Source organism: Caloenas nicobarica, chromosome 13, assembly GCF_036013445.1.
Source record: "Caloenas nicobarica isolate bCalNic1 chromosome 13, bCalNic1.hap1, whole genome shotgun sequence".
Classification (NCBI taxonomy): Eukaryota; Metazoa; Chordata; class Aves; order Columbiformes; family Columbidae; genus Caloenas; species Caloenas nicobarica.
Window position 1 is genome coordinate 5240292 of NC_088257.1, and position 19399 is coordinate 5259690.

Consider the following 19399-nt stretch of genomic DNA (forward strand, 5'->3'; position numbering starts at 1 on the left):
GCCACTAGGAATTTGTCTAAAACAAGGGAAAATAGCATCTCGGAACATACACAAACGACACACCTCAGCTCTCATCCTTGGCTGAAGATGAAAGATCATATATGTTCAAGGTAACTACACCTGCCTCCTGTCAGGACCAGTGATTATTTCCATCCAAATTAATATGTTCACGAGCACATTCACATGAACGCAGCCTCTTCCGTAGTCCTTAAGAAATCCTGTTTAGTCCAGGGAAGATGTGTCTACAGGGGAGAACCCTTTGCATTAAAATAAGTGGATGTCCCATAGCAGGGAAAAAGCCAGGCCAGGTTCTCTTTGCCCAGCTCTCTGAAGTGCTGAGGAGTTATTTGGCGACTACATCATTGCTATTCTGAAACCCACATGCGAAAACTCTCTTTAACAGATGCTGGAAAGGCCAACGATGTGGCAGAGGACACAAAGCTAGCCCCAGCCTGAGGCATGTAGCCATCCAAGACCAGCACGGCACAGCTGCTCTGTGCCCATCACTTGATCCTCAGGGTGCTGCCACAGATGACATCCTGCCTTCATCCCTTCTTCCCCCCAAGGAGTGAACCAGGGCTTGTCTTCAGACCCTCCTGCTCCATGGCTGGTGGCACACGCCATCGGGGGTGTTGATTTGCCCCATTGCTTCTGTGGTGGGAGTGGGCTCCCGGCACCGCGGAAGCATGGAGCTCTTCCACCAGGAGCACCACGTTTGGGGCTGCAGTATGGCTCCAGAGTGATGTGTTCGATTGGATGAACCACAAGGAAAAACCGGACCGCTTCATCATGGAAAAAAAGCACATTTCGCCCGCCCACCCCCACCCACCCCCAAGTCTGAAAGCTACAAGTAAAACCAATCACAGGGATGGGACAGAAGAACATGCACTCAAACAGGGCCGGATGGGAAGATGCGTCCTCGTGTGTAGTAGGCATACCCAGTCTTACTTTGTTGCCAGACCTCACGCCATTGAGTTTACCTCTCCCAGCTCTTCTGGGTTCAGTCTCTTCTCCATTCCCAGCCTGCACAGGGTCAGCGTCCACACTAGCAGGTGGTGGCCAGTGACTGGTGGATTGGGGGCTGGAAGCAGCGCACGTGCTCCACCGTGGAACTGTCTGTTTCCACCGACTTCATGTACTTGTTCAGGATGGCGAAAATCTCGTTGTTCAGGATCTGATACTTCCTGATCCTGTCAGCCATCTTCTTCAAGGGCTGGAGAGATGACGAGGGTGAAAAAGAGCAGATGAAGAGAGTCTTATGTCATCTGGCCAGCTAGAAACTACCAGTACATCTGCCCTGCTGCTGAGAAACCTCTGCTAAAGCAAAGCAGCTATAACACGTGTTACAGTTCCACTTAGCACCTCCCAGAGACCAGTGACTCACATCATTACAGGGTTTGATGAGTCAAGAGAGAGCATTAACAAGGTCAGTGAGTGGTCCTAAGTTAACTGATCTGAAGTCTAGACTCCCAACTGCTTATTGATAAAGCCACTGAGATCACGGGATGGTTGCTGGGATTATCAGCTTGTCTGCTCCACCTTCCCAACCCCGGGAAGAAGAGAAAAGCTTTGGGATAAAGAAAGATTTGATCGTTAAGCCAATTAAAACCTTGGCCTCTCTGCTGAAGCTGCAGATGGAAATCTCACAGTGAGCGTGTCCAGTTTGAATAAAGTTAACACAGAGCATGGTTGTAATTTATGAGTTTGAACAAGGCAAGACAGAAAACAGAGAGGGAAAAGTGTGCTGATTCAGGTCCCTTGGGACCTCACCCTTCAACTTACCACGTTTTTTATGATTTCATCCTTCCCGTCCTGCCTCTGCACCTTCAGCAGGTGGTAGCAGAAGTCAAAGAGGTCAAAGCGCCGTTGCTGTCCAAGGAGAACAATGATAGAGCAACCCGCCCAGTTCAGACCATCTCCAAAGCACTGCCTGGAAGGAAGACAGGGTGATGTGGTGGGGAGAGATGACAGGAGAGAGTTAGGTAAGAGAAGTGCTACTGTGGCACCAGGAACTTTCCTTGGTGAATTCCTGGGGAAATCAGATTCAGTCCTATGCCTAGACTGTGGGTATAAACCTACAGAAAATGAACTGGGAAGGAGATACGCAGAATTAACACCAGGGCCAGGCTGTGCAGGGCACATCACAGGGTACGATGGAAGAGGACCTAGCCCCTGACATGGGTTGTTTGCCCATCTACCGATCTCCTTCTGCATGTCACCTTGGTATGTCCCTTTACATTGCTCTTTTCTGCAGCTGTTCACATAAAAAGCTCTCTGGGCAACTCTTTATGTCCACGCATGACGAAGTCCTTTCATCAAGGACCCCCTTTCTCCCTCCACCTCTAGTCTGGCTGAGGGTGTCCCAGCATCCCACTACCTCCTGAACGGCGCTGAGGGACACTCACTCTGCAGTGAACTCGTTGGTGCCCACGGGGATGCAGTACACAAACTGCATGGCACTCCAGAGCCGGTGGAACTCCACGCACTCGTCCACGTGCATGACCCCGTTCGTCGGGGGTGGCCCGCGCCAGATGGGGTCCTGCAGGTAGCTCCTAATCCGCGTCAGGATCACCTCGAACATGGACAGCCCGCAGCATAACCGCTCCTTGGTCAGCAAGTCACCCTCCTGGGCGATGGCTATTTGCTGGGGAGGAGGACAGCCAAAGAAACAGAAGTGAAAATGTAATACGGACCCTCTCACTGGACTTAACAGTTCCTGGTGTCCCCGGCTCTTTCAAAGTTAACGCACATCCCGTGCAAAGTCCAACCTTACCTCTGATGGCTGCTCCCGTGGCACTCCCCACCAGAGAATACTCATCCCTCAAATGGAAGACTTAATATTGTCCTCAATTAGATTTCACTAAGCTAAGTATCTTTTGAAATAACTATGTATGTCAGAAAACAAAAGTTGAAGGCAAAGCTCTGACCAGAAATACTGATGCTTAATTCTTCTAGCACACTGGTCTGTTATGTTAGTGCTACTCAGCGTCGCTGGGCTTAATTTCGTGATTTTTGCAGATTATGAAAATAAAACAGGAGAGAACAGGGACATTTTGCTTCCCAGGACATTGCCATCATCTCTTTAAAATGTAGATAGCCTGTAGCTTTCTTGTTTTCTTTTGTAGTTAGGGTTAAAAAGCTCTGAGGAAGATGAGAAGCCACTGGAACCTTAATACTGGAAAACCTGTGGTTTATAAGAAAATCAAATAATATTTTTTTACATATGTGGAAGCTTTACATGTGTAGAGAATTTCTGTGACATCCCCACTGAGATTTACATGTAAAAATCTGAAATGGCTCCATCGGATCGAGTTCATTTGGCTTTTATGCTAGGAGAAAATTAAAAGAGAATTGACTTCATTTCAGCCCTGTTGCTCTCCCAGAGGAAAGAAAAAAGGGGACTTTAAATAAGCCGGGTCTCCCCCCAGTATGGGAGCACTGACTCCACTGACTGGGGCTGGGCTGCAAGTGCGGAGTTCGCTCGCTGCCTGGTATCCTCGTAGCTGCCCCTTTTCTTCCCATTTCCAGCAGCATTACTGACTTCTCTTTGCAGCACTGCCAAATAAAACACGGGAAATGGGAGCCGAGTGCCGTCGGTCGCGCCCGTGGCTGGGGGAGGCCCCGGCTCTGCCATGCTCACCCCCGTAGACGAGCGGCTGCCCCAGCACCCCGGTCCCATGGGCAGAGGGACATTGTACCCGCTCACCACTTTGCAAGAGGCACGCAGAGCACGCGTGGCAATTACCAACCCCCTGCCTATCCCAGAGGACCTCCTGGAGCTTTAAGTAGTTTTTAAGCATTTGCTCCATTTCCAGCTGTCCCTGTAATGCCTATAAAAACGTCATCCTGAGCAGAATCACCGTGGGGGCTCAGAGCATCTGGCACAACAGGCGGGCACGTGTCCTGGCCAGACATTTAAGAAGATGAATTATGCTTGGTTTACTTGGGTGATCTTTATTCTACTCTGAAAAACACGCATGTGCCTGCAAATCCCTTTTCCTGACTATTGGTTTATGGTGGCAGTAACCTAAAGCATTTTTAGTTCGGTGGCTATTGAGATTAGAAGCGTTACAATTCCTGCTTGTGCCACCATTTCAAGGACGTTCTGGGAACTTCTGATCAATTAATGTTCAACTAATAGCAAATATCAAGGGAAAGCTGTATTGCTCTGCTGAGGCCAGATTGGGTCTGGGATCCTTCGATTTCTTACACATAGGAATGATACCAGCAGTTTCACGGCACGCACTTGCATATGTTTGCTTAGCAAGTAAAGATTTATTTTATCCAGCTTGTTTTTACAGTGAAAGGCTATGTACTTTCCTCATCTGCTCCAAACTCCTATGGGTACAGATTAGTATCTGCATAATCTATGATGGCAAAATGGGGACAGAGAAGAAGTAAAGCCATTTCACATACAAATTAGGTGTTAGCATTACTGTTTGCTAAGATATAGTGACAGAACAGGTACTTTTGAGAACACACCGGTCCAATTATCTCAGTATACTGTTTCTGGAGAAATCGTAATCTAGAAAGGGACATACCTGCCTTTCAAAGGATGTAGTGCCACTCAGTTACACACATTCACAGACAGAATTTGGCTCTAAAATTCCTCACCCTAAGACCAGTCTCTGACACAAGACTGCTACTGTTGGGTAGATATCTAACATGCCAAAGGCAGTTGGAGAGGTATTAGGCTTGTGGCCAGATCTGCCTCACAGTCTGGGGTCCCACTGACCTCTAAGATCAGGATAAGAAGGGCGCTCTCAAGATAAACTGTCAAAGGATGCCACTGTACTGGCTCAACTATTCCATCTGTCTTCTAAAGGAAAGGCTCCTATTATTTCCAAGGAAAAAATGAAACTACTCAAGCACTTTTGAAAACCCCTTACTAAATATCCATATGATCAGCATTAAAAGGGAGAGGATTCCTTTAACAAACCACTTTGGCCTCCCTGGTTCTTTATGAACCACCTATCAAACAGCTGCCTCTGGATTCATAATGCACACCGATTATTTACAATAATCACTGACAGTTTTCCTGCTATTGCACAAATTGAGTTGTGCTATACCCCTTTTGCAGCTTGTTAACTAGCAAGCCTGCAAGAATGGTACCCAAAGCCTGCAAAGACTGGTAGATCCCCAGCAACTACTTCAGCCTCTGTCTAAGCCCCTTCACAGCATGTAATTATATGAAATGCATAGGGCCACATTTTGGGAGAGGCATCTAGCAGGCAACTTCTGCTCAGATTCTGGACAATTGCTAAAAAGTGCTTATGCATTCTGCAGGGAAAAACCCCCGTATGGCCTGTGTCCACAACTGCATCTCCAGGAGCAAGCTTAGAAGCTATGGAGGCACCTCTAGAAAGTGACTCTCGTGTTGATCTAAATCTGAGCTCCAAAAAGATCTGGTACTCAAGTGTACCTGTGTGATGAATGTGGAAGAGTTTAGGGAAAAAATAATGTTTAGCGGGACAAGAAATACATTTTTTTTTGGTCATTGTTATAAGTAGGTCAGGGCTAAGCAACGAGTGGACTCTAATAGCAGATTTCAATGATGATTTTGCATGGAAAGGAGGAGAGAGAGAAAGACCAAGACAAAGACACGAAAACACAGAGGTGAATTCTTTTTCTCGAGTGTCTCCTTTAAAAGGAAGCCGATGGGAAGCGAGAGGAGTGTCTAGGAGGTAAGACAAACCCCTCAGTTATCCAGCCAATGTATTTGTTTCGTATAATTTGCAATGAAACGGAGTTTGAAATGTCCTTGATTCATCAGAAAAACCAGAAAAAAAGGAACAACTTCCCGCCTGCCACAGCTCTGTCACCTCATAGAACGGAGTGTTTGTTGCATTCCCTTGGCAGGACATGACAGCAAAAGGTGTTGACTCTTTTAATATTTTGCATGATTTTTATCCTATTGACCCCGATAAGTAGGCAGTGGAAGTTTAGCAATTGGTATCAATGAAGCTCGAATTTTGCCCATTACGTTGATCAGTCTACAGAGATATTTTAATGGTATTGAATTTTGGCACGGAAGAGATCTTTTCCAAGCGGAGACCACCTCAAGAAGACACTTAAGTGGAGCCGTAATTTTAAGCATGTGCTGAAGCTCTAAGCATGGGCTAGGAGGGGAACCGTTCTCAGATGTATTCCTTGACAGGGATGAGCTTAAAAAATAGACCACAGTGCAGCCCTAAAATGAGATCCCCAAAAGTGATGGCAATGGATGAAGTCAGGGACAGCCCCGCAATGTTTCCCCTCAAACCACCCCAGCAATTCTCCATCTTTTTAAAAACGGGGAGGAAGGAGTTTGAATCAGAGGTGTTCGTATTCAGAGCTGGCTTCTAGCACACTTGCCTTACAGCTCCCCGCCCGAAGGCAGCCACACACCATCTCTGGACCAGCTCACAAATTTCCATTCAAGGAGTCTACTAGGGCAAGGATTCTGATTTTCTAGTCCAAATGATGTTTTGGGAAAAAAAAAAGAAAAAAAAAAATTAGATCACTTTCCTGAGGCCAAACAGGTCATCTGAGGACTGCTATGAACTTTCAACAGCCATCCCTTTCAATGAAATCCTTACCTGCGGAGTGCCCAGCCTCTCTATTAAGGGAACCAGGTGAAGTGGGGCATACTTGGCTTCGAGACGCTTCATGCGCACCTCCAAGCGTTCTCCTTCTGTTAAGCGAGCAGCAAACAGTGAAATGAGAGGAGGAAGTGGAGACCCGCAATTTCCGCCGAGTTTGCTCAGAGCTGCCCCCCAGCAACCATCCAACGAGCCTTTGGATCAGTGAGCCAAACCGACAGCAAATGAGGGAACCAGTGATGCAGAGGAGGGATGTGCGATTGCAGTCTCAGCAGCAGCTTAATCACACATGTCCAAAAGCGTGTCCCTGTTACTGACCACTCCTGGTGAGATGGACATTTCATGCTGTCATTCTCCAAAGAGGCTGTGAAACGGCTTTAAAACCTTAAGGGAACCCCCAAGCTGACTAAGGTTTCATTCTGTAACTAGGCTACAGAAAACGCACCCCTGGCATTTGTTTCCACCTGACTTTTGGCTGTATCCACCTATCTATTTTGAGGGGGAAGCAGGGCCAGAACTACTCCTCAGCAGAAATGGGAGAGAAACAGCTTCTGGGCAGAGACCCCTGAGCCTGTCCACTGCTTCTCTCTCAGCTTCTTACCTTTGATGTAGACCCTGGGCAAAATATTTTGGAAGGGAGCAGCATGCAGCAAATCACAAACTTCTTCCTGGGACTGAGGCAGGAAGAAAGAAAGATAAAGTAAGTTAAAAAATACCTATAGGGGTTGAGTGTATGGCTCAGGGGCCTGGGCAACACCACGATTCATGTCTACAGCACCTGTCCAAATCCAACCCAGCTCAGTAGTAACTCCGGTGGTTTCAACTAAATGAACTAAAACTGGAAGAAATACCCCTCAACTTAAGCCAGGAAGTTTCCTTAACTCAAATAAGTTACTTTCTGCCTGTACAAGGCCAGAGCTTTGTATTTATTTTCTGTCCCACTTACTAGCACTGCAAGCAAGAGGCGATAAAGAACATGCAGATTTCAGTTTCATCTTACCCCGAGGACTTTCTGCTGTTTATTTTTACAGAGAGTGCCCAGGTGGAAATAACCCTTTGGCTTACTTATTTTAGGGTGTGTTTGTGTAAAATATACTGATGCATGGCTCTACTGCAAATAGATACAGAATACGTTGGTCAGAAATTATTTGGTTGTTCACATGGTGTTCTCAGTCAGGGCTACCAGACCAGAATCCCAGTGGTGTAGGCACTGGGGAGATTAAAACAGAAGTCCAGAGAGGAATAACATCATGAGATGCCACCTGAGAGAATGCATGCCAACGCACTTGAGAAAAAATAATCCCAAACACAGATGCACAAGGAGAAGAAACCTAGAAATAGGCAGGTGGAGACTGAGGAGCGATGGCTGACAATACATTGTATACGAGTCTGCAATGGGAAACAGCAGCAAGGAAACCAAAGCTGTTTAACACAGAGGCATTGCGTCACAACACGGCATTCGTTTGCTCCTACAAAAGTCTAGTTCTAGGGCATGCTTTCAGTTCTGAGCTTATCGTAGAGATTTAGACGTACTCGAAAGCAGGTCATGACAGTGCAGCAAAAGATATTTGGGGGCCAGATGGAATGGCTCGGCTGGATCTGTTTGGGATGCACGGGTGGACAGCCCACCTTCCAGCCAAGAGGGAGAGGACAGTGTAGCATGGAGCTGCAGGAGGCTGTACCGGCACATGGATGCTGGGATGAGAGCAAGTTTGTGGGAGTGCAGTTTGTGACACAGTGCTGGAGTGACAGGAACAGCCCAGGGTCCCTCCATGGATAGAGAGATGCTGATGCTAACAGTGTGCCTGTCACCTTGGTTATTTTGTTTGCAAAACACTATTTGTCCGTAGACGAATGTTTTTTCACTGCTGTTTCCCTCCAATAAAGAGAGTATTTGCACCATTTGCAGCCTGCAGTCACCTGACATCTGTCCCAAAATTAGTCATGTTATTAACAGATTTCCTTCCCAAGGCTCATTACCTGACAGTACGAATTCTGCTTAGAAATTTAGTCCCAAGCAACCCCCCACTCCTCAAATTTAAACAATAAAAAGGGAGTAGAATGGAGCAGACTGCTCATCTTCACTGGAGCAGTCGCTGCCAGCAAATACCACCAGCCTTAGTTCATTCTGACAGCTCTGAAGACAACTGCACCGTAAAAGCAATTGCTCCTGCTACATAAGAGCTCCATTAGAGGGAAAATCTTCTTGCGTGATGGCTCTTCAAATCTGACATCTTCCAGTGAGAGAGAACTAGCGCCTGCTGCATGTAAACTGGCTTGATATTCTGAAATCTATTTCTGCGTGGAAAACCAGGGGATCAGATAGGGAGAGACTTTGGCTGGCATGCAAAGTGGGCAGACGTGGACTTTGATGGGCAGCCTTCCTAAAGGGACTCCCAAATTCTCACCATCTTCTTTTCTTTATTTTCTGCTATTCTAAAATGCCAGCATACTGCTGATGTACAGCTCCTGGGACTGAAGGAACATTTTTGCACTGAAATGAAGGATTTCTAGAAGAAACCACTCTATGTCCCTTAAGTGTCCACTTAAAGATGGGACAGAAAAGGCAAATGCAGTACATCCAGCATAAAACCCAACAATGAGAACAGCAGAGAGCAGTGACAAAGCCACAAAATGAACAGAAACTGCCAGGATATAGTTGGCAACTCTGGTCATTCTATAAAATGAAGCCAAGCTGCTAGGTGATATACATGTCTTTAGTTTTCCTAATCTTATGCTCATTGAATGTGTTTTCTACATCATAATAGAAATTAAAAGTCTCTCTATGTGGTGTTAAGATGCAAAGGCAAGGGCAAAAATAACCATTTTGAGGATATGCAGAGATTTTTAGTTTTCCCTGTGCTCCATGGTTGGATAACACTTTAAAATCTTTGAACTTTCTTTTGCTTTTGCTCTGAACAAAACTTTCTGGCTTTGCTTGGAAATCCCATTTCTGGAAAAAACGGATACAACCCTGCCAAAACCATTATGACATGGAATATGCATTTTTAATGTAAAATTGTGTTGTTGAACACTCCTCAGTTGGCTTTGAACCAAACTGTGAGATAAATTCACTACAAAGTAAATTTATTGTGTGAAAAACTAGAAGGTAAGAAGATGTATGGCTCTTGGCCATAATCTTTGCCCTGTACCAGAAAGGGCATCACATGAGCTGAGAGACTTGTGCATGTGCCAAACAGTCATGCAGGGTGTAATACCAAGTCGTCACTCCAGCTAAGTTTTTGGTGAAGATAAGTCATAGGAAATATATGGATGAGCTCTTCTGAGATTTCCTTCCTGATGGATTGCTTTATCCTTATCACCATTAGAATCAATCAGTGTTTCATTGCACTGGCACCCCAAAAAAAGCAAAGGGCTCAAATCTGCTTCTCACTGTACAAATATGTATATAGAAAAGTAAGGATCCCTGCCCCAAAGAGCTTACAATCTAGAAATAAGCCTCAGTTGCTTTTATTGCTGAGAAGGACAAATTACGGGGTAGCTTTGGCTCCAAGAATTAAATCTAGATCTTCCAGTATTCAGATTCTCCTTCAGCAATCCCAGATATCAGTGACCAAGTGCCAATGCACATCATTTTCCAAAGACCCCAATAACACAGCCTCATAGAGACCCTGAGCGTACAAGAAGCAGGAAAGTAACATTTCCCAAACTCTTCTGCTTGAGAACCCACTTCCACTTATGCTCTTGAGCAGGTAATTTCAAGTACGATCTGTTGGTGCAGGGGGTTTTGCCTTACCAAAGCCTGCTCGATAAGGAGGCAGAAGAGAACGGCATTGCCCACTTCTCTGAGGCTCTGGAACACATCGGTCTTCAGCTCCGCGTACTCAATGATGTCCTTCAGCTGATGGTGGAAAAACTCCAGGATTCCTTAAAAGACAAGGAAGGACAGTCAGAAAGGCGAGAGCAGAATCACCCTCCGACAACTTGGATAAAACGACAATCAGTGCCTGATATTTCCTTAATCACAAACTGCAAGTCGTAATTGCTAAACGGATGGATGGAGACTGACACTGGGGAGAACTAGCACGCAGTGTCTTATCCTGCTTTCAGTAACCCTTGGGAAGTAGGGAGTAATTCACATGAAGTCCTTAGATTTCCTAATCAGAGGAAAAAAGAGATTCAAGACAATGGATGTCCTGGTGCTGGCTCATGTGTTTCCCCATCCAGCTCAACGGCAGACTTCAGTCATGCTGCAAAAAATCTTTGCATCAACTAAGATCTTTTGAAAAATATCAGCGAACCCACAATAACAAAAACTTACAAAATCCTGAAAACAAAACATAAGCTACCAGAAGATATTCCCCTATCAGTCACCTGTGTGTTCAAAGGGAAATTTCTAAAAGGAGATTTCCTGGAAAAGTTTCCTATACATGTTCCAGTGTCGACAGCAAAGAAGCTGAAAGTCACAGTGAGTCTGGGCTGCATTCTGCACTGGCACGTCAGGTGCCAAACCTTGTTTAATTACTAGTGTGTGCTCAAGTAAACGCTATACAAACACGTGGGCGATCTCTTGCTCAAACCATTGCGCATCTTTCTGTAGCACCCACCTGGAGAGCCATATTCATGTCTCGGCAAGCGGCATATCTTGGGCATTACTTCGATCAGAGTCTTCACATACTGCAGGATGGTGCCTTGTAGCTGTTGGAGACAAAGGCAGGTTAAACTGGAATGATGACTTCTCCTGGCGTTGGTTTTGAAAGAGGGCTGGTTGCGGATGGGTTCACATCTGACAGCACAGGATGAAACTTCAGCTGGAGTCTAAGAAGAACTTGCTTAATTTGGATTTCACCCAAATATAAAATTCAACCCGAGTGCATGGAGTTAAGAGTGATTTTACAGCTTCCTCCCAAATAATAAATCACAGCTGCGTGGATTTTCAGCTTCAAAATACAGCTTGCAGTGTTTGCATTTTTTGCAGCTGAAATCCAAACAAGGCTCAGTCTTAGATCCAGCTGGACTTGTGCTTCTAACCCAAAAAGCATTTCACCAGAGCTGCTAAAAGGGTCATTCCCCAGCACAGGAAATGCTCCTTCCACCTGAGAAATGATCACTAGATTTAGAGTTTTTAAAAAAATTACATACATGTAGAACAAGCTTCTGCAGATCTGATTTTTTGAACTAATATGGACAAGAGCAAAGTATATTTCTTAGTTAAAAGTGCTTGCTGTCATTCGGAGTTATACACCTGCATCCTATAGATACATTATCCAGGATTATGCACTAAACACGGTTTAGCCCAACATAAAATCTTCGTGTTGAATGCTGTCTGATCTTGCACATCAGCTACAATATTTTCAACTAAGTGACACAAATTAGATCTTCAGTAACTGTGGTGCTTTACAGTAGGGAAACTGGGTATACGCTTGAGATTCTCAGTTTTATATTGCTTTGTTAGACAAGTTCAAAATTATGTCACTGCAGTCAAAACAGAATTTAAATATTTATAATGAATGAAAATCGTCTTTCCAGTAAAGCAAGGGTTTTAGTAGAAAAGCATGACCTGAAAAATTATACATTTTTGCACACTCCCTCCTCTCAATGCTCAGTATTGTTAGTATCCTTACGGAGGACAGGGGATCATTTCTCTGCAGATATCACATTTCTCTTCTGAAGAAGAGGGAACTAGAAAGCAGACAGGTCCATTGGCACCCTGGCTTCTGACTATCTGATGGAAATGGACAGTATTGCTTGAATAAGGACTTACCTATAGCAGGAATTTTCTTATAAAGACTCGGGAAGCTGGTATCATCACTTTTACTGCCTGCTCTCTACCTTCCTGCAGTTCTCCAGGGGTATCAAAAGGTGGTGAGACACATTGCTCCTGTGCTATCGCTGGGCACCAGCACAGGTCTTGAAGGTCCCCCAGACTGTGGCACAGGCAGTGCTGAGGGACCATGAGTACCATGGACCACCCCATCACTTCTCGGTGGTTTTTAGAAAAGCAGCCTACCAACTCTCCCACCCTCAGATGGAGGTGTCTGATCAAAGTTAACACTTTAAGATGGTGGAAACACTCCATCATCACACAGGAATCAGTGGAATTCCTCAGCAACAGTGAATATCACACCAGTAATACAAGTGTTTCAGTGCGGATCAAAGGACACAAAGGTGCGAAGATGTGAACACCCTGAACCCAAAGCCCAAGCTGACCGTCCAACCTGCGCCTCTCAAGGCATCGAGGTTTCTGCATTGCCAGGGTTAGCCTCAGAATTACCAGGCTCTTGACGATCTTCAACAGCTCTTCCATGACCACTGCGATCCCTTGATAGCCAAGAAGCCTGCAGATAGTCTTGAAATGAGGTGGCCCCACGAAATTGCGGTAGGAGCTATAGATGTGACTGTAGGCAATGTTGAGAGGCTGAGAAATTAGAAGCACAATGACAATTAGACAGGAGTATTTGCCAGACCTGTAAGTAACTCTCTTAGTGTGGTGTTATGTTCCATCACTTCAAAGAATTTTTAAGATAAAGAAGGAGAAATAATAATACCCTTGACAAGTCTCATTTCTTCTACTTCTTGTGGTAAAGAGGAGATGGCTTTTCTTCCTACGTAGTCATATTCTAGTCATGTTCCTACGTGGGCATATTCTAATCTCAACACACTGTCATGTCACAAGGTTTATTATCCTGCTATGTAGCAACACCACTTTCATTTCCAAGGTAATTTACTTTCCCATACATTCCTGATCAAGTATTTCCATTCACTAGCTCTTTGCCTCTTCAAACCCAAATTCTTCTCTACTAAAACAAAAAGCTTTATATACAGGTAACCAGACAGATTGATTTTTTTTTTTCCTACGGGCACTTGCTTTAAATGAGGCTTATTAAGAAAAGTAGGAACTGCAGCACCTGAGCCTAAGGGCAGCTGGAAGAGACACAGAAAATATATTTTTTTGCATCCTGCAAAGCTCTAAATCAGCCTCTGTACTTAAGAGACATCCCTATGGGACTGTGAAAAGGGCAAGAATCTAATCCTGGTCCAGGGAGAATAGTACCCAGGGCTCTGGCCTCCCAAAATTTTTAGCAGCAGAAAACAAAGTTATTTCAAGGAATGTACTCTATCAGTGTAATCTTGGAAATGTGGAAATTGTTGCAATGTTTTATCACTGGAACATTTATTGGATCCATTTAGTGTGAGGGAAACAGAAGTAGGGGGTATTAATTCACTTGTGCAATCTGCAAAAAAAAAACAATAGTGAAAATCAGATTTAGCTGAGACACCAGATGCTCGGCTTAGCCTCTGCAATAGAAGTGTTGGCATCATGACTCAGCCCAGCAGAGAAGGGCTGCAGTCTCCCCTCACGACATCTATAACCACAGCCTCAGTAACCACCAAAAGGGCACATTCTTGAACAGATTCTGGCATGCAGTGCCCCTTCCAGCAAAACACAGATAAACCCCCGGCTTGTGCTTACCAAAAGATCTTTCTTAAACAAGGATAAGAAAACAAATTAAACTGTAACCCGAATGCACCGTGCAATGCTGACTTCGCTTCTTGTGTGAATGCTGCATCCCCGAGAGCCACAGAGCTTGCTGCCTGCGGGTACCGCGCACCCCGCGCTACCGGGATGCCCTTCCCTGCCAGGAATGGAGCCGAGGGAGCAGGGGGACCATTGCAGAGCTTAGAGTGAAAGTAAGCAGGTGTTGAAGCAGTAGAACAGGACAAAATATTGTCTATCCTCCGACACCGCAACTCCCGGCAACTGCAATGCGGCCAGCTGAAGGTTTCAGCTGTCCTCCAATTCTGACTCACTTCTCGAGATTTACTCTAACACTTCGAGTTGCTAGTGACTTACAAAGTGAAGTCGAAAAGCATTTTCTTTTGCTCTCAGATATAGAATTTCAGTGGACTGATATACTGATTGCGCTTCTATAGACTTGTCAGTTGCTTTAATCAATTAATTAGTTGTCCCTCATTCTGTCACAGCCCTGCTCTGGTCCAGCAGCTTATTGCCTACTATAATCCCTAGGTGTTCTTTGAAAGAGCTAGCAGAAAGAAGACACTTAGAAAGTCCCCTACTTTCGGTGAAATATAATTTAACCTCCTGGTCCTGATACATGAAAAAAAAACCCCTTTAATGCTATTATGTACAGAAAGGCTACCTTGGAGGCTCTGTAGTGCATTAATTCACAGCGAGCACGAATTTTCTGTCCCATCAAAATAAACAAAAGGGCCCTGAGTAAGTATGGGCCAGAGTTTAAAAATTATTTAGGCAGACAGACGACTACTTTCAAATCTCCTTGGATGCCAGCTCCTGTTAAAAGAATAGTGTTTGAGCATCCTGCTCAGGCTTCTATCTGCATCTTTAGACGGCCAAGTCTTTAAAAATCTACTTGTCAGAGACTGATCCAAAGCCACTAGATACACACTGATACATGTGAAAAACGGCAACAGTTTATGTTTTGAGAAGTGTGTCTGTTTAAACACCAGGTAATGCCCAGCCTGGAACATTTGACAAGTGGCCACCACGATCACCCCAGAGGGAAGCCAGTAACTTGCCAGGGCCCCAACCCAGCCACACTCCCACCAAGTTTTGTTGCTGTGGCTTTTGCAAAGCGTCGTTGCAGACCTGAGCATCCCCGGAAAGCGCTGTGCTGCAGCAGTGACCCAGAGATGGCTCCTCGCATCTTCCTTCCGTGCCTCCCTATAGGCTCCTTTACCATTTCCCCACGGCTAGCACACTGCTGGCTCATCCAGACTAAGGGGGAACTAAATATCCCCATTTCAGTGGGCTCATGAATCCACACTCATTTCTAGAAGCCTCTTTGCTACTCCATGGCTAGGAGACGGGTCTTCTCTCTGCAGACACAATGGTCCTCCGAGACAGTTGCGGAGCAACTGGTCAGATTTTCCCCATAACGGGGCTCACGTTTCACTGTATGGGCACAGCCGCCCACCTTGCAGCACTCCTTCACCTCTCAGCGGGATAATGGGGCTGGAGAGCAGCTTTCAAGTGGGCTTTTCCCTGAAATGGGGGTCTCGGCAATAAGCCTGGTTGTGAGAAGACACATTTGAGGATATGCATTGGCTGCAGGCGAGCAGGATGATTCATCCCCGCCTGTCTGCAAGATGAGGTAGGTTCATGGAGCTCTCCGCAGAGCCACAGAGCGCACTAGCAGCAGGCTTGTGTCTAATAATAATATTCTGCCAGCAATTAAAAATATAACTCCATTTAAGGGTGAGATACACAGCTTGGGGTAAAGACTGTAGGATGTAAAAAATGACACCAGTGGGTATTTTAAGGCAAAACAGCTGAAGGTACAAGCTGGCTGCAAAGCACAGCTCACTCCCCCGCCCAAGGCAGCCGCTGCCACCCCCTCGGAGAGTTGGAGCAAAGCCCCCGATCTCGCCGCCTCTTGGGAGCAGCAGCTGCCGGAGACACTGCAGAGGTTTGCCCCACCTCTGGTTTGGGGCCAAACAGGCAGGTTTTGGGGCTGGGAGCACAGGCAGGCTGGGATTTGCAGCACGGGGCAGAGTTCCCGGTGTCCCACCTTGCACCCAGGTCTCAGGGAGAAGCCATCCGTACTTGGGAGAATGTGGGGAAAACCTCCACATTGCTTTGGGAGCTTAGGAGATTACTAGGGATGCTCTGGAGGGGATTCAGCAGCAAACTAAGCAAGGCAAAACCCCGTTGTCACTTCATGTCTTTGAGCATGTTGTTGGCCATCACCCAGAACTGTCTGAGCTCACCTGAGGGAAGGCTGGGAGGGTTTTATCTAATAAAACAGATCAGAAAGAGACAATAGACAGATAATACTGCCTATGCCAGAACTTCCTTGAAAAAAAAAAAGAGCTAACAGAAGAGGAATATACTTAGAGACAAAAAAGGACTTGCACACAGCCCAAGACTAGTCCAGGCTCCCAGCCAGCCTAACTTCAGTGTGACAGCTGAGCTGGTGTCTGTGAAAGTGAAAAATAACTCTGATCAAAATTGTCAAAGAAACGTCTCTAGCAAAATCAGAGGAGGGTCTCTGAGTCAAACAGCCTGAATATGGCCATGGCCTGGTTCCTTCCCCTGCCACAACCAATGTCCACTCTCCTTATAAAGCTTTTACCATATTTAGCTGTATTACCCACTCTGTACTATCACCAGACTTTCATGCAAAGAAAATACGTATCCCCCAGCTGGGATGAACAGGACGTGTACAATGCAGCAGGCACCTTATACACTGTGTTGAAGGCTGTGTCTGTGTATATTCTTTGCATAGAGGCCGTGTCAGTATCTAGTCTGTGTCTCAACATAACGCCTCGCCATACCAACTACTGATTTTCGGAGACTGCATACACTGCTGTGATTTACAACAAGCTGATGGCCGTGGCGGGCCAGGTAGCACAGCCCCCGCTGTGGGGTGGAAGGGATCAGCAGCCCCCGCTGCCAACACCTCCTGTAGCAACCACAGCTCTTTAACGCCTTTGTGCTGCTGCTGCAGACACAGCAGCAGAAAATAGAGCTGCTCCATCCCATGCACATGCCATAACTATTTTAACAAGCGCCAGCAGCGTGCACTGTCCTTCAGGTCACATCTGCCTGTGAGCTCATTAAAAATGGGGCGGGAGGGGGTGCAAATTCAACCAGGGGAGGGAAGCAGGGATTTCCAGCAAGTTCGGTGTGACCCTTGTCCAGCAGTGCCAAGAAAAACAGAAGCACTCAGGAAAATACATAAATGAAGCCTAATCTAAAGCATTTACAGAGCTAAGAAGTGGTTAACAAGCAGTAAGTACTGGGTTGCTGGTAATTTTGCAGCTTCTTTGTCAGACACTTGGCAACCTGCTGTGTCGTGTAAGTGGCTGAATGACAGAAAATGGCTCAGTTTCTGCTGGCCGCTGGAGCGCGCCCGCGGTTTGCATCCCACGGAGAGGAGAGAGGTCCCAGGCAGGGCCACAACTGGGTCCACCTCCAGATATGGGGAACACCAGTGCTGGAGCAGTCCTGGCACTGGCATGGTTTTGGCATTCTCTCATCCTGGGGAATGAGAATTTCAGGTTTGATTTTGGGAGTAGGTAACACCAGCACCACTGACAGCTTTGCTGTGGTTCCCTTTGAGCTAGCAGGACTCATGACTGCATGGAGAAAGGGCAGCAGGACCCTCTGTGATTCTATGATTTGTTGGCCTAATCTAGCTATTCCCATTTTCCTCCGTTTCCTCTCCTCCTGCTAGCACATCTTATTTGTGAACAACAGAAATTTAATTTCAAAGCAACTGGGAACACTGATAAACTCAACAACCCGAACACCATAATAAAGCAGTTTTCTCATGAAAACATTACCACCTTGTGTAATCCACCTTTCTGAAGCACAGTTTTGTACCCTCAGCTCTCTCCCTGCAGGCAAGGATGTACTTTACTCACAGCGTGGGGCCAACTAAGAGCTCTCTATCCCCCTGCTCTTGTAAGCAGGACCGAGCCATGTAAATGGCAGGAAGCCACCTGGGAGCACTTTCCTTTCCATCCCTGTTCATAATTGTTTTCATCTCTGCTCCCAGTTTTCAGTTTGCTGGCAGCCGCAGCTCGCTCACGGAGACAGAAGGGAATACAGATCTTGGAAGACAAAACCAAAACATCCAGAACTGCAACACGTAAATCAAAAGCAAAAGTCACACATACACTTCAGGCTTGTAACAGCCTCTCCTGATGCAGTTTGCATCATCTCACTACTGTTGATCTTTAGAAGATCTTCAAAATGTTGCAAGCACCTTCCCAGGAATGACATGGAATGAGTAACTCCAGACCCAGAACCAGCATTTCTTCTGGGAAAGTTCCTCTCTCAAACACATTTTAGCTTCAGAGAGCAGCAAGTCACTTGTTCGGAGCCTCTCCTTACCAAGCCCCATGCCACGTCTGTCCCCTCAGACAGGGGACATTCCCAAGCCACCTGCAAAGTGGGGGCATTCAAAGAAGAGCCTGTTGTGATCCCACAGGAGCTCAGCAGGGGGTTGAGGTCTTTGAAAATCCAGTTCCTGCTCCCATCACACAGCTTAGAAAATATTTCAAAGCTGATGGGCACTGCTGCAGCATCAGGGATGGAAATCTACTGCTCACCGGCTTTGGCTTAAATCAGTAGTTTAAATGTGCAAGAAATCATAGAATGAAAGACCCTGAGTGCCCCTGTGCACTGCAGGCCAGGATCCTGGACTTCGCACCATGTGCCAACGTGTCTCTAAACCCAGACTCTGCTGGTGGGGCAGCGACGGTCTTACTGGGGGACTGTGGACAGGGGAAAAAAAGAAAACCCCAAACAAGCCAGCAAACAAAACTACCCAGCTTGTTTCTTCTGCCTGGGAGACACGTACATCTTCCAGGCAGAAGCTTTTAGGAAAAACATTCCCGAATTACTCGAAGATGCCTGCCCATCCTTTCTTATTGGTTGCTATGGTGAGAGATGACGGAGCCCCAGACGGATATAATACAAGGCAGTGTGTAGGGAAGGGATTTAGCAGAGGCAGGAGGGAGGCGAGCGGTGGGAAGAGGGGAAGGTGCTGCTGGCCCGTGGCCACGCCGCTCACCGGCACCAACGGGCACCGCGGACCTGCCGGGGAGGTAAGGGCTGCCCGCGGCTCCGGGAGGGCTCAGCGACGGGCGCGTGGGCTGTTCTGCTCTTCACGTAAGAATGGTTAAAACTGTGGTTAAGATGAGCCGCTGCTTGAGTGAATTAAAGGAAAGTTAGTTATATTAAAAGTGAGAGGAAGAATTAAAAAAAGAAACTGGTTCTGTTGCATGCAGCTCCTGCTTAGAGCACTCGGCTGGTTGGGAGGGAGAGCCCTGTGCTCAGAGAGCACTTGGGGGATCTAAAGGAGTGA

The 19399-nt window shown here is 46.3% G+C and overlaps 1 protein-coding gene across 1 annotated transcript in view; it reads right to left on the reverse strand.

The window, feature by feature from the left end:
* Positions 1–861: 861 nt before the first annotated feature.
* The window catches only part of CYFIP2 (cytoplasmic FMR1 interacting protein 2), a 50162-nt gene continuing 31624 nt past the window's right edge, over positions 862–19399 (reverse strand). Inside the window, exons 24-31 of the mRNA XM_065643856.1 lie at positions 12817–12960; positions 11150–11240; positions 10339–10469; positions 7183–7255; positions 6579–6673; positions 2406–2644; positions 1783–1930; positions 862–1213 (exon numbers count right to left, since the gene is read on the reverse strand). Of these exons, the coding sequence (XP_065499928.1) occupies positions 1046–1213; positions 1783–1930; positions 2406–2644; positions 6579–6673; positions 7183–7255; positions 10339–10469; positions 11150–11240; positions 12817–12960 (1089 nt within the window). The 3' untranslated portion in view covers positions 862–1045. The remainder of the gene's footprint in view (positions 1214–1782; positions 1931–2405; positions 2645–6578; positions 6674–7182; positions 7256–10338; positions 10470–11149; positions 11241–12816; positions 12961–19399) is intronic.